Source organism: Ylistrum balloti, unplaced genomic scaffold, assembly GCF_031769215.1.
Source record: "Ylistrum balloti isolate Yb309-2 unplaced genomic scaffold, AGI_CSIRO_Ybal_v1 Utg370310, whole genome shotgun sequence".
Taxonomy (NCBI): Eukaryota; Metazoa; Mollusca; class Bivalvia; order Pectinida; family Pectinidae; genus Ylistrum; species Ylistrum balloti.
The window spans coordinates 125,534-140,160 of NW_026782230.1; the positions used below are offsets into that span (position 1 = coordinate 125,534).

The window sequence follows — 14,627 nt, forward strand, 5'->3', positions numbered from 1 at the left end:
CAGATCTTGCAATTGTGTGATATGAAGAGGCATTTAAGCCTCAAATTTTATTACGACACCAGTGGTGATCCTATATATATAATTGGTTTGAACAACTACCATGTAGGTTTTGAAGCATATTAAAGAATTACAGAATTCTGTATGACTATGTAGGTTTTGAAGTGTATTACAGAATTACAGATCTCTGTATGTAGGTCCTGAAATGTATTACAGATCTCTGTATGTAGATCCTGAAATGTATTACAGATCTCTATATCTCTGAATTTACAAAAAAGTCTTCAGCTGTGGCTTCAGACCTGAAATATAATGTTCCAACAGTGACTGTTTTAACCTAATGTTTGCACCATCGACTAGTCAGCAGCATTGGCAAGCCCTATGCCCATGGAGAACTGTTTCCAATTTGTGCTACCCTTCTTCTTGTCCCCAGATCCAGGGCTTTTTATGAGGCGTTCCTTTCGAAGACCTCCATACCGGGGCTTTGCAGTAGGGGGCGGGAGAGGCTGAACTCGTGGGCCTTCATACTTCAGTGACTTCCTTTCACGTAGTGATGTTTTGATCTCTGTATGAACCTGTTAACATGGGAGGAAAGATATCATGTCAGCCTTTGTAACTTTGATTCATATGTAGGTGAAAGGCAATCATTGGACCATGTCAGAGTTAGTAACTTATATTCTGATATAGGTAGAATGGAATCACTGGACAATGTCATGAGGATTCATGTCAGAGTAAGTAACTTATATTCTTATATAGGTAGAAGGGAATCATTGGACCACGTCATGTCAGAGTTAGTAACCTATCTTCTGATATATGTTGATGGTAATCACTGGACCAAGTCATGTCAGAGTTAGTAACCTATCTTCTGATATATGTTGATGATAATCACTAGACCATATCATGTCATAGAAGGAAAGGAATCACAGGACCATATCACGTCAGCTGTAGTAACTGACATTCTTTTATAGAAGGAAAGGAATCACAGGACCATATCACGTCAGCTGTAGTAACTGACATTCTTTTATAGAGGGAAAGGAATCACAGGACCATATCACGTCAGCTGTAGTAACTGACATTCTCATAGAGAAGGAAAGGAATCACAGGACCATATCACGTCAGCTGTAGTAACTGACATTCTTTTATAGAGGGAAAGGAATCACAGGACCATATCACGTCAGCTGTAGTAACTGACATTCTCATAGAGAAGGAAAGGAATCACAGGACCATATCACGTCAGCTGTAGTAACTGACATTCTTTTATAGAAGGAAAGGAATCATAGGACCATATCACGTCAGCTGTAGTAACTGACATTCTTTTATAGAAGGAAAGGAATCACAGGACCATATCACGTCAGCTGTAGTAACTGACATTCTTTTATAGAAGGAAAGGAATCATAGGACCATATCACGTCAGCTGTAGTAACTGACTTTCTCATAGAGAAGGAAAGGAATCACAGGACCATATCACGTCAGCTGTAGTAACTGACATTCTTTTATAGAAGGAAAGGAATCACAGGACCATATCACGTCAGCTGTAGTAACTGACATTCTTTTATAGAGGGAAAGGAATCACACCATATCACGTCAGCTGTAGTAACTGACATTCTCATAGAGAAGGAAAGGAATCATAGGACCATATCACGTCAGCTGTAGTAACTGACATTCTCATAGAGAAGGAAAGGAATCACAGGACCATATCACGTCAGCTGTAGTAACTGACATTCTTTTATAGAGGGAAAGGAATCACAGGACCATACCACGTCAGCTGTAGTAACTGACATTCTTTTATAGAAGGAAAGGAATCACAGGACCATATCACGTCAGCTGTAGTAACTGACATTCTCATAGAGAAGGAAAGGAATCACAGGACCATATCACGTCAGCTGTAGTAACTGACATTCTTTTATAGAGGGAAAGGAATCACAGGACCATATCACGTCAGCTGTAGTAACTGACATTCTTTTATAGAAGGAAAGGAATCACAGGACCATATCACGTCAGCTGTAGTAACTGACATTCTTTTATAGAGGGAAAGGAATCACAGGACCATATCACGTCAGCTGTAGTAACTGACATTCTTTTATAGAAGGAAAGGAATCACAGGACCATATCACGTCAGCTGTAGTAACTGACATTCTTTTATAGAGGGAAAGGAATCACAGGACCATATCACGTCAGCTGTAGTAACTGACATTCTCATAGAGAAGGAAAGGAATCACAGGACCATATCACGTCAGCTGTAGTAACTGACATTCTCATAGAGAAGGAAAGGAATCACAGGACCATATCACGTCAGCTGTAGTAACTGACATTCTCATAGAGAAGGAAAGGAATCACAGGACCATATCACGTCAGCTGTAGTAACTGACATTCTCATAGAGAAGGAAAGGAATCACAGGACCATATCACGTCAGCTGTAGTAACTGACATTCTTTTATAGAAGGAAAGGAATCACAGGACCATATCACGTCAGCTGTAGTAACTGACATTCTTTTATAGAGGGAAAGGAATCACAGGACCATATCACGTCAGCTGTAGTAACTGACATTCTCATAGAGAAGGAAAGGAATCATAGGACCATATCACGTCAGCTGTAGTAACTGACATTCTTTTATAGAGGGAAAGGAATCACAGGACCATATCACGTCAGCTGTAGTAACTGACATTCTTTTATAGAAGGAAAGGAATCACAGGACCATATCACATCAGCTGTAGTAACTGACATTCTCATAGAGAAGGAAAGGAATCATATTAGCCTTTGTTACTTGTGTTCTTATATTTCTTATATGTGGCACTTTAGATATATGTACCTGTTTCTTTCCTTCCATAAGGACAAGAGCAAAATCCTGTTCACTCATGCATGTCTTAAGTCGCTGTAGGGCTGGAGGACCAGAACTTTCCTTCTGTGACGCTTCAGATTCTGCCTGACTCCATTCTGTCTTCACTGCAGACTGTGGCGGCTGGTGTTCACCTGTCATACTGGAAAAAGGTTTTACATATGTGTACTTCAGAAATCTAGGAAATAATGTTATCTTTAATTAGCAACAGGACAAAACAATATAATTCTAATTGTATAATAGTAAATGACAATTGTTTGTGTACTCACCCTTCATCAAATGTCACCTCCATTGCAGACATGGACTTTGACTCGAGTGGCCTCGTCTGGGGTGGGAACAGCACAGCTCTAAGGGCAAGTTTGGCAGAGTCTGCTGCACGGCTGTTGACCACCTCTGCTACAGATTTACCAGGGAAGAGGCGGGACAGAATCGATATCACATCCTCATTAGTCGGATCCAAAAGTAGTCCCATCAGTAGGTCCTGTCTGGCCCCAACCATACTCTACAAAACAGCAATCAATTTAGTACTGACAAACATCTGTCTGGCCCTTATCATATTCTAGAAACCAGCAATCAATTACCTAAGTACTGACAAACATCAGAAGGTCCAGTCTGGCCCTGACCATACTCTAGAAACCAGCAATCAATTTAGTACTGACAAACATCAGAAGGTCCTGTCTGGTCCCAACCATACTCTAGAAACCAGCAATCAATTGAGTACTGACAAACATCAGAAGGTCCTTTCTGGCCCCGACAATACTCTAGAAACCAGCAATCAATTTAGTACTGACAAACATCAGAAGGTCATGTCTGGTCCCAACCATACTCTAGAAACCTGCAATCAATTTAGTACTGACAAACATCAGAAGGTCCTTTCTGGCCCCGACAATACTCTAGAAACCAGCAATCAATTGAGTACTGACAAACATCAAAAGGTCCTATCTGGCCTGACTATAACAAATACCTGTCTATAAAGGTCACTGGTTTCTGGTCTTAATGTAATACAATCCATAGTAATTAAACCTCTATATAAAGATAACCTGCCAACAAAGGTCACTTTTCTCTCCCCCCACCCCCCACCACCCCTTTGGCTTTGACTTATAGATATTAACTGTCAGAAATCATCAAATTCCTTATTATAATATATTGACTTTGACAAAGAAATATACTAAAACATCATTGTTAACATAGACTATAGAGTGCTGTTGATTTAAATTTAAAACTTTAATCATTTTATTGTCAGAAGATAAAAAAAACATTATGTCCTTGTCACATACCTCTAACATGTAACGAGACCTAGCTCGGGATATATAGTACTGGCCAACTTTTGGGTTGTGTTTCAAGGCTTCTGTAAACTTGGAATCAGCTTCCTGTTGTTAAAAAACAGAGTATTAATAGCAGAATGACTACAATTGGAGCACAGTAGCATAACATTCAGTGTCCTTTGTAAGCATGAACATTCATTTCTAACTTTGACACTTTAAAGAAATGTAACACCCACAAGAGGATATTCTTAAATGTTTAATGAATTCACTATGTCTTGAGTATTTCTCAGAAGTGCATAGCATGAGTGAAAAAATTAAAGAATATTGGAGCTTAAAGCATATCAAAAAAATTTCATATAACAGGACGTCGTCACTAAACCAATATTCACTTTATCACTTTATTCTTTATAAAGTTATAACCAATAAACTGATAATCCATGTCCAGCCATTGTTGATATGATGTAAGAAAATCCTGTATGTAACAATAAGAGTAGAAAACCCTTGTGAGACACGCATGCCATCCATTCCATGTGTTTCAATAGTATCACTGTGTGACAATTTCATACACAGTGATGTTATAGTGATACCTTATGTAGGAGCACACATGTGTGTGACCTACTAGGTACAATTTTGTGTGACTTACTGGTACATATTTGTGTGACCTACTGGGTACAATTTTGTGTGACCTACTGGTACATATATGTGTGACCTACTGGTACATATATATGTGACCTACTGGTACATATCTGTGTGACTTACTGGTACATATCTGTGTAACTTACTGATACATATTTGTGTGACTTACTGTACATATTTGTGTGACTTACTGGTACATATCTTTGTGACTTACTGGTACATATTTGTGTGACCTTCTGGTACATATCTGTGTGACTTACTGGTACATATTTGTGTGACCTTCTGGTACATATATGTGTGACTTACTGGTACATATTTGTGTGACCTACTGGTACATATTTGTGTGACTTACTGGTACATATATGTGTGACTTACTGGTACATATTTGTGTGACTTACTGGTACATATATGTGTGACTTACTGGTACATATTTGTGTGACCTACTGAAACATATCTGTGTGACTTACTGGTACATATCTGTGTGACTTACAGGTACATATTTGTGTGACTTACTGGTACATATTTGTGTGACTTACAGGTACATATTTGTGTGACTTACTGGTACATATTTGTGTGACCTACTGAAACATATTTGTGTGACTTACTGGTACATATTTATGTGACTTACAGGTTATATTTTTGTGTGACTTACAGGTTTTATTTTTGTGTGACCTACCGGATAGTTTTTGTCCTGGTAAGCAGTCACTCCATACTCGTTATAAATGACTGATATCCTTGCCTGGATGGCAGCATCATTAGGGTCAATTTCCAATGCCTGGTTGTAGTCTTGTAAGGCGAAGTTCAGATCATGCTGTCGGAAAAAACAATCTGGAAAGACATGGAAAATTATACTTGATTAATACTGTAGATATAGGTAAGCCATCCAGGCCATTCTTCAAGTCAGGAATGAAATATGTTTCAACCTTCTACCTCACTCCCACTGATTCTGGCTTGCTAAGTGGTCAGATTGTTTGCACACAAAAAGACAACTTGGTTGTGACTCATGCTTACATTTGATCAACATGAATTCCTGTTGCTTTAGTGAGACAGGCAAATCAGAACAAATGATGGTAACTCACAAAGTAGAATAACATGATGATATATATTAAAGCAAATAACATTTCATTATCCCTGCAAATGTTATCGTATTCCCATAGAACATTTGCGGTACGCCAATAATACTTACCGACTTATAGGGAAGTACAGTAGTGTAGTGTTTTTGTTTTTAATAAATGATTATCCATACAGTTACTAGACATCTGTATAGATTTGATTTGACAGCACCCACATAATACATATCCTCCATAAAAAGTGTAAACCTGGTGCAGGAGTAGTTAGCGCAATGTTTGTCTAACCTTGGCATTAGTGGTTTGGCAAGTGTTTATAAAAGATTTTAAACTTTCCACCTCCTCAGTTACACAATTCAAGGCTTTAATCATTGTGTTGGCAAAGTTTTCAACAGAGTTCCACTTTTGCTATAGAAAATAGTTTTGTGAGATGTGAAAAATGTCATTTTTTCACCATTTTACATAGGTACTATCTTGCCTGTGCATAGCCTACCTGCTTGATATAGGAAGGGAGATAACTCTAATCTATACATGGTCAGAGTTTAGAGAAACATAATCCGATTTACATTCTTATTATCATAGTTAGGTACTATCCAATGGGAAGATAGAGATGGGTAAATTTTGGCAATCTTGATAAAAAAACATCCAGGACTTTTGAGTTGTAGTTGATGCTCATGGTGGTGACTTCATAAAGCCCATTATGAAATGCATATTCATTCGAAAATATTAAACAAGAATTTCATCATTGGAAAAAGTTGACAAGTTATAAGTGATGCAATATTTTCCTGTGGTGAGGTGGACATTCTCTGGAGGAGGGATGGGGGTGGTGAGGGGGGAGGCGGTGATGGAGGATGTGACATTCATGCAAAGGTGGTATAATGCATATATGCTGGTAATCCTTTTTATACATTATACATGATAAGGATATATGGAAGGACATCACAGTTAGTTTCTGAAAAAACGTCTTGGTGGGACATCATACATAAACGACAAAATAAAACAGACTACTGCACCAAATGAAAATTTCTAGCAGAAGAAAATACTCAGTAATTACCTCCTCGATTGATGTAGAGTCCTTTCTCTCGTTTCTCTCCCTTAATAGCCTTATTTAAAAGGATGATAGATTCTTCATAGAATCCTTTAGTGAAGCACTCAACAGCAAAGTCATTATATGTTAGAAGGAGTTGTCGCTGTGAGTCGAGATAGACCTGGCTTTCCTCATTATGGTCACATTTGTCCAGGGCCAGCAGGAAGTCATCAATAGCTGCATTAAAATCACCCAGCTTCCGATGGAGGGTACCTCTGGAGGGCAAGGGCAACATTTATGTCAGTATCATACTATATGTTATAGTTACCTCTGGAGGGCAAGGGCAACATTTATGTCGGTATCATACTATATGTTATAGTTACCTCTGGAGGGCAAGGGCAACATTTATGTCGGTATCATACTATATATTATAGTTACCTCTGGAGGGCAAGGGCAACATTTATGTCAGTATCATACTATATGTTATAGTTACCTCTGGAGGGCAAGGGCAACATTTATGTCGGTATCATACTATATGTTATAGTTACCTCTGGAGGGCAAGGGCAACATTTATGTCAGTATCATACTATATATTATAGGTAGCAGGGCAAGGGCAATATTTGGTTACAATATCATATCTGTATAGTTACCTCTGAAGGGCAAGGGCAATATTTGGTTACAATATCATATCGGTATAGTTACCTCTGGAGGGCAAGGGCAATATTTGGTTACAATATCATATCGGTATAGTTACCTCTGGAGGGCAAGGGCAACATTTATGTCAGTATCATACTATACATTATAGGTAGCAGGGCAAGGGCAATATTTGGTTACAATATCATATCGGTATAGTTACCTCTGGAGGGCAAGGGCAACATTTATGTCAGTATCATACTATACATTATAGGTAGCAGGGCAAGGGCAATATTTGGTTACAATATCATATCGGTATAGTTACCTCTGGAGGGCAAGGGCAACATTTATGTCAGTATCATACTATACATTATAGGTAGCAGGGCAAGGGCAATATTTGGTTACAATATCATATCGGTATAGTTACCTCTGGAGGGCAAGGGCAACATTTATGTCAGTATCATACTATACATTATAGGTAGCAGGGCAAGGGCAATATTTGGTTACAATATCATATCGGTATAGTTACCTCTGGAGGGCAAGGGCAACATTTATGTCAGTATCATACTATACATTATAGGTAGCAGGGCAAGGGCAATATTTGGTTACAATATCATATCGGTATAGTTACCTCTGGAGGGCAAGGGCAACATTTATGTCAGTATCATACTATACATTATAGGTAGCAGGGCAAGGGCAATATTTGGTTACAATATCATATTGGTATAGTTACCTCAGGAGGGCAAGGGCAACATTTATGTCAGTATCATACTATACATTATAGGTAGCAGGGCAAGGGCAATATTTGGTTACAATATCATATCGGTATAGTTACCTCTGGAGGGCAAGGGCAACATTTATGTCAGTATCATACTATACATTATAGGTAGCAGGGCAAGGGCAATATTTGGTTACAATATCATATCGGTATAGTTACCTCTGGAGGGCAAGGGCAACATTTATGTCAGTATCATACTATACATTATAGGTAGCAGGGCAAGGGCAATATTTGGTTACAATATCATATCGGTATAGTTACCTCTGGAGGGCAAGGGCAACATTTATGTCAGTATCATACTATACATTATAGGTAGCAGGGCAAGGGCAATATTTGGTTACAATATCATATCGGTATAGTTACCTCTGGAGGGCAAGGGCAACATTTATGTCAGTATCATACTATACATTATAGGTAGCAGGGCAAGGGCAATATTTGGTTACAATATCATATCAGTATAGTTACCTCTGGAGGGCAAGGGCAACATTTATGTCAGTATCATACTATACATTATAGGTAGCAGGGCAAGGCCAATATTTGGTTACAATATCATATCAGTATAGTTACCTCTGGAGGGCAAGGGCAACATTTATGTCAGTATCATACTATACATTATAGGTAGCAGGGCAAGGGCAATATTTGGTTACAATATCATATCAGTATAGTTACCTCTGGAGGGCAAGGGCAACATTTATGTCAGTATCATACTATACATTATAGGTAGCAGGGCAAGGGCAATATTTGGTTACAGTATATTATGGATTTTTTCAATTTATCATTCATGTATGAAATATATGACAAAACTGGCCTTCTGACAATTTTTCATTTGAATCAAAACAAGCAAACATTTCAATGCTATCTTATTCACCTGAGGACGTGAAAGTCTGCCATATTGGGGTTGGTTTCTATGGCAATGGATATTTTCTGAAGCGCCTCCCTGTGTTTACCAGCCAGATTGAGCTGTGCTGCTTGAGCTTTGTTGTCCTGGGCGCGGCGCTCCAGGTGAACCATCATCTTCTTAGCTTCAACATGGCCCTCATCGAGTGACAAGGCATCTTTTATATCATAGTAACAAAGCGTTGTCTGGAACATACAGTGGTATATTATCAACAATTATAATCTATTGATGGTGAGGTTAAAGTACCTAACATTTGTAATTGATGATAGTGGAATGAAACTCAAGGAAATCACTAGATATAATCTCACCATATTAAGAACAATTTTGAAGGAGTTAAATATTTTAAAACCTACAAACAATGTATTCTGGTAAACTTGTTATCAGCTTACAGATTAAAAAGCTATATTTTAGTTACTTTTCTATTAACATAATATACAGAATTTTTGATGGAACAGGCATTAAGTGTACGCTATGTTCTAATAAAATATAGAGATATGATTTATCATATTTTCCTGTACTCACATTCCGGAACATCTCATGTAGGCGGGCCCTCATTATATACAAGTCAGGGTTGTTGACCTCTGTTTCCAATCGCTTGTTCACCAAGGCTAGACACTCACCATGTCTTTGTAGGGCAGCTAGACAGGTAATGCTTCAAAAACAAAAAAATCAAGATGTCACAGATAACAAATAAAGACAATATTTACTAATTCTACCCAACATAGCTACAACTACTAGCCCTCAAAATCCAGAAACAAAACACAATTTTTATCTAGTCAAAACCATTATAAGTCCTACACCTCATGTTCAAACCTGGCTGATCACTATATGGAAAAGTCTGTATTAAATAAGTGTTATGGTTTTGTATAAAAGGCTGGCATTGATTTCTTGACCATCTACATTTGATAAATTGCCATAAATTAATCACCAGAGTGACATTTGGGTTGAAAAAAACAATCAGTACACTTGTATAGCTATTTTAAATCCTAATATGGTATTTGCTTCCTTATATGGTAAAAATGTTACAGTATCACTTTTCTTACCTCCTTATATGGTATCCTACATTATCAGGGTTCATTTCAGCTGCACTAGAAAAGCACTCCAAGGCCTCTGGATAAAGTCTCTGATCAAATAATGTCTGTCCTTGGAAGTAATAAAGAAATGACAGACGTGAATAATATCCTTCATTGTTTGCTTCAAGTAGGCAAGCTTTTTTGTAGTTCAAAATGGCTGACTTAAAGTCACACAACTGAATGTAGGCCTCCGCCCGTTCAACATAGTATCTGGGTACGTCTGCCACAAGTCCCATTGCTTTATTTACAGCGTTTATACATCCCTGATGGTCACCACTTGCCTTTAACAACATCGCTTTGGAAAAACTGAAAATCAAAACAAATATTTTTACTGGGTGATCAATGCAGGCTCTCTGTATGTAAAGATCAAGGTACTGGATCAAAGAACAGCACATCAAAAATCTTACCATTTTAGCAGAAAATATTATATACTAAATGATTGGCTGACATCTTAGGGCAAAATATCAGGAAGTCAAACAGTCTATAAGAGTTTATCAATTTTTTTTTAAATCATTGACTTTTCAATCAGCATTTCTGTTGTGGAATTTACTCTTTAATTGCTTTAAAAGTTGTGTGAAAATTTTGTGTTGACAAAGCAACAACAACATTTAAAATATGTTGTACACAACAGTACACATATGTGGCCTTACTGTTCTGCGGCCCTCTTGTCAACGATATCCTTCATGCCTGCTGAGTATTTCTGGACTGGTCCCCAGTCCTCTGTTTGGAATATACTGTTGCGTGTCCATCGACGAGCTCTTGCTTTGTTCAGTGTTTCCTCACTTACTGTTGTGCTAAACACACTGGCAGGCTAAAACAACACAAACATTATCACTACACCACTTCTATACAGCTGAGACAATCTGCTTATTACTGAAAACATACTTTTACTTACAAAGTTATTTTCATATGTCAGTTTTGTGTAGATCTTTATTAAAATGGATTATGTTTACTGTTTCATGTTTACTTCTTTGGACAAAACAATCAATATTTGATGATTTGTTTATTTAGAATAAAACAAAAAATAATTTCATAAACAGTAGATTGTTCTCTGTTAAGCATGTGACTTACACTAAACATCCACACGTAAGTCCAAATGTTGTAAACAATCAAACATGTGACTAACAATTATTCTCGCATGTGTGGTAAATAGGTGACATGCAAAAACCCTGGAATTTGTGGTAAACAGGTGACCAGCAAAGCCCCTAGAATTTGTAGTAAACATGTGACAAGCAAAGACCTTGGAATTTGTGGTAAACAGGTGACAAGCAGAGACCCTAGGGATATAATATGTAAAGGTGACAGGCAATAATCCTGGAATTTGCAGTGAAATGTGACAAGAATCCTGGGGATATGTGGGTAACAGGTGACAAGCAAATAACCTGAAGATGTGGCAAAAGCGAATGACAAGCAATGATCCTGGACTTTGTGGTAAACAGGTGACGAGCAAAGACCCTGGGATGTGTGGTAAACAGATGACAAGCAAAGACCCTGGGATGTGTAGTAAACAGGTGACAAGCAAAGACCCTGGGATGTGTGGTAAACAGGTGACAAGCAAAGACCCTGGGATGTGTGGTAAACAGGTGACAAGCAAAGACCCTGAAATGTGTGGTAAACAGGTGACATGCAAAGACACTGGACTTGACTTTGTGATAAACAGGGGACAAGCAAAGACCCCAGGATACGTGGTAAAGATGTGACAAGCTAAGAGCCTGAAATGTGATGTAAACTGGTGACATGCAAAGATCCTGGATTTTGTGGTCAACATGTGACAATAAAGGACCTTTAAGATGTGTAGTAGAGAGGTGATAGGCAATGACCATGGAATGTGTTAACGAGGGGTCAATCAAATATCCTTGAATTTGTGGTAAACATGTGACAATCAAAGATCTTATAATTTGTGGTGAACAGGTGACAATCAAAGATCTTATATTTTGTGATAAACAGGTGACATGCATTAAACTCTTGGACCCAAAGTAAAAAACGAAGATTTTGCATCTGTTATGGGGCAAAATAGAAAATCAAAAAACACATTGGTCCAAAGCATTAAATCAATTTACCCTTCACTTTGATGCGAACATACATGACCTAGTACATTTTATTTCTTTTCGTATTGAACACAAATGAATATTTTAAAATATAAACTTAGTCGATTTAATGCAATGTATATCACACAATGTGATTATTATACTGATATTTATATGCTTTTTCCATCACAAGAATTATATTTTCATATATCTTTGTACTGTGAAGGCAGTGACTTGGAAAGAGAAGTGGACTTTGGTAGGTATAGACTAGGTACAAGCTTACATTGAGCTTTCCATCAATTTCACAAAGTAAATGTACAATGTAATTTATCAAAAAAAGTTTTGATTTCAGAACAAGTTGATAAATATTAACATCAATTGGACAGACTTTAACTACCTAGTAGTACATGTATATTATAAATTTCTATGGTTCATGTAGGTAGCAGTTCTTACCCCAAAAAACATTGTAGACTGATAAGGCTGAAAATTATAATCATTAACATAAAAGAAACAGTTCTGAGAAGATAATACAAAGTTTAAGCAATGAACAAAATCATAATGTGATATTATTTGCCAGCATATATATATACTACTGTATTCTTAATAAACAGCTAAACATCAAAGATGACAAAGAGCACAATTAACATCGTAAAAATTGCAAAGGAGGCAAATAATGAGAAATAAAAGATACTGGAAACAAAAGTGTGATTGTAGAAGTGAACTTAAGACTTAGGACAAGAGAGATAATACCCCAGGAAAGATAAATTCAAATCAGAACAAATCACAAATCTAAAATTTAGTGGGAGTATCTACACCTTACCCATTTTCAAAATTTTATGTAAAGGCTTTAATTATAAGACAATCACTAATTTCCAGTAGCTTCATTTGTGTTGTTGGTTTTTTTTTCTTTCTTTTTTCTTTTTTTTTTTTAAACTTCCTAGAAACATTGAAGCAGTAAATAAAAACGATGAATACCTTTTTACTTGCAGCAGAATTATTATCATCATCATCTTTAGTTTCAGCATCCCCACTTCCATCATCTGTTAAATCAGTTTTAGACACCATGGGATCAGTTGTTTCTGTCATGGAATCTGTTGGAAGCTGAACCAAAGAAGTGTCTTCCAGCTGTATCAACTGTGATGCACTCAAGTCTTTCTCTGAATTTGTGAATGTGGATTCATCAACTATTTCTTTCATTGCCTCTTCTGTTCGTTTATCTTGTTCCTCTGCAAACTTTGTGGAGGACTTTGTAAAAGTATGTTCTAGTTGGGGATAGAACTGGTGAATGTTAACCATTTTCTTTTTTCCAGTCGTTGAATCTGAGAGTTCAGAGAGCTCCATTTCAACAGGACTTACTCTGGGTTCAGAGTAGTAATCCTCTTGAGCAACTTCTGCCTCAGCTTCCTCTGCAATACTTGTCATGCTGGGGTTTGTAAGCTCTGTATCTTGCCTTACCTCCATGTTGGACTGGAGTTTGCTACCTGGTTACTATTTTTGTTGTTTTCACATTTCTGCTGCAAACCGGTTCTTGTTTGAAACTGCTCATCTGCAACTTTGAAAAATAATGTTTTTTATTTCTTTGTGCATTTCCACCACAGCCTTACTAGTTTCTAAAACATGGAAGTTAAGTAAGTACTGCTCAACTTACCACTGTCAAGATGAAATGCAATTGTCTGATGATAAATGTTTTCATATAATGTTACTTTAAAATGTACATACATGTTGTCAGTGAATTCTACATTTTCATTTACTCTAGTTCTAAGTAACATTATAATAATGCTCTTTGGCCTGACACAAGACAACTGTCCATCAAATCATCTTCTTTTATTCAGGTTTGAGGAGACTTGGGCTATGGCAAACACTAGTTTACTTAAATAAAGCTTGCCATTTTGTCTTCTGTTCAGACTGGTTATTCATATACTCTAACAATATCAGCTTTTATGATGAGAAACTAATAAGTGATATGGGTTGGCATCATAATGTATTATAATGAATTCAATGGCAGATTAGCAGTCTTATGATATATATAAAAATGTAGAAAAGTTCACCTATACAGCAGCCTGACAAGTTCTGACTATCGATCAGTGATTTCCGTTTTTCTTTGAATGAACAAAGTTATTAAATCGCGGATAAGTATTCAAACTCATTTGGCCTATCAACAATATTAAGTACTTAGCCACATGAATTACATGTACTGTAGCGAGCATGGCAATGAGAAAGGGAGGTGCCGTAATATGGATATATTCCTTTAAGCTTCTGAATTTCTATATTTAAAACAGTTATATGTGCAAACCATGTTGCTTTGTTAAAACTCCATTTGATCTGATTTCAGTATGATAGAGGCAGTGCCCTTTTCATGAGATAGCCCTAACCCTAATGCTCATCTGTTTCA

The 14,627-nt window shown here is 37.2% G+C and overlaps 1 protein-coding gene across 1 annotated transcript; it reads right to left on the reverse strand.

The window, feature by feature from the left end:
• Positions 1-350: 350 nt before the first annotated feature.
• Positions 351-13,696, reverse strand: LOC132553203 (tetratricopeptide repeat protein 16-like). The gene is given in 12 exon segments (XM_060217431.1): positions 351-569; positions 2,805-2,954; positions 3,097-3,333; positions 4,109-4,201; positions 5,409-5,560; positions 6,854-7,101; positions 9,106-9,320; positions 9,658-9,787; positions 10,179-10,514; positions 10,859-11,019; positions 12,689-12,715; positions 13,211-13,696. Coding segments are annotated over 12 exon segments (2,454 nt in total).
• Between the last annotated feature and the right edge of the window lie 931 nt (positions 13,697-14,627).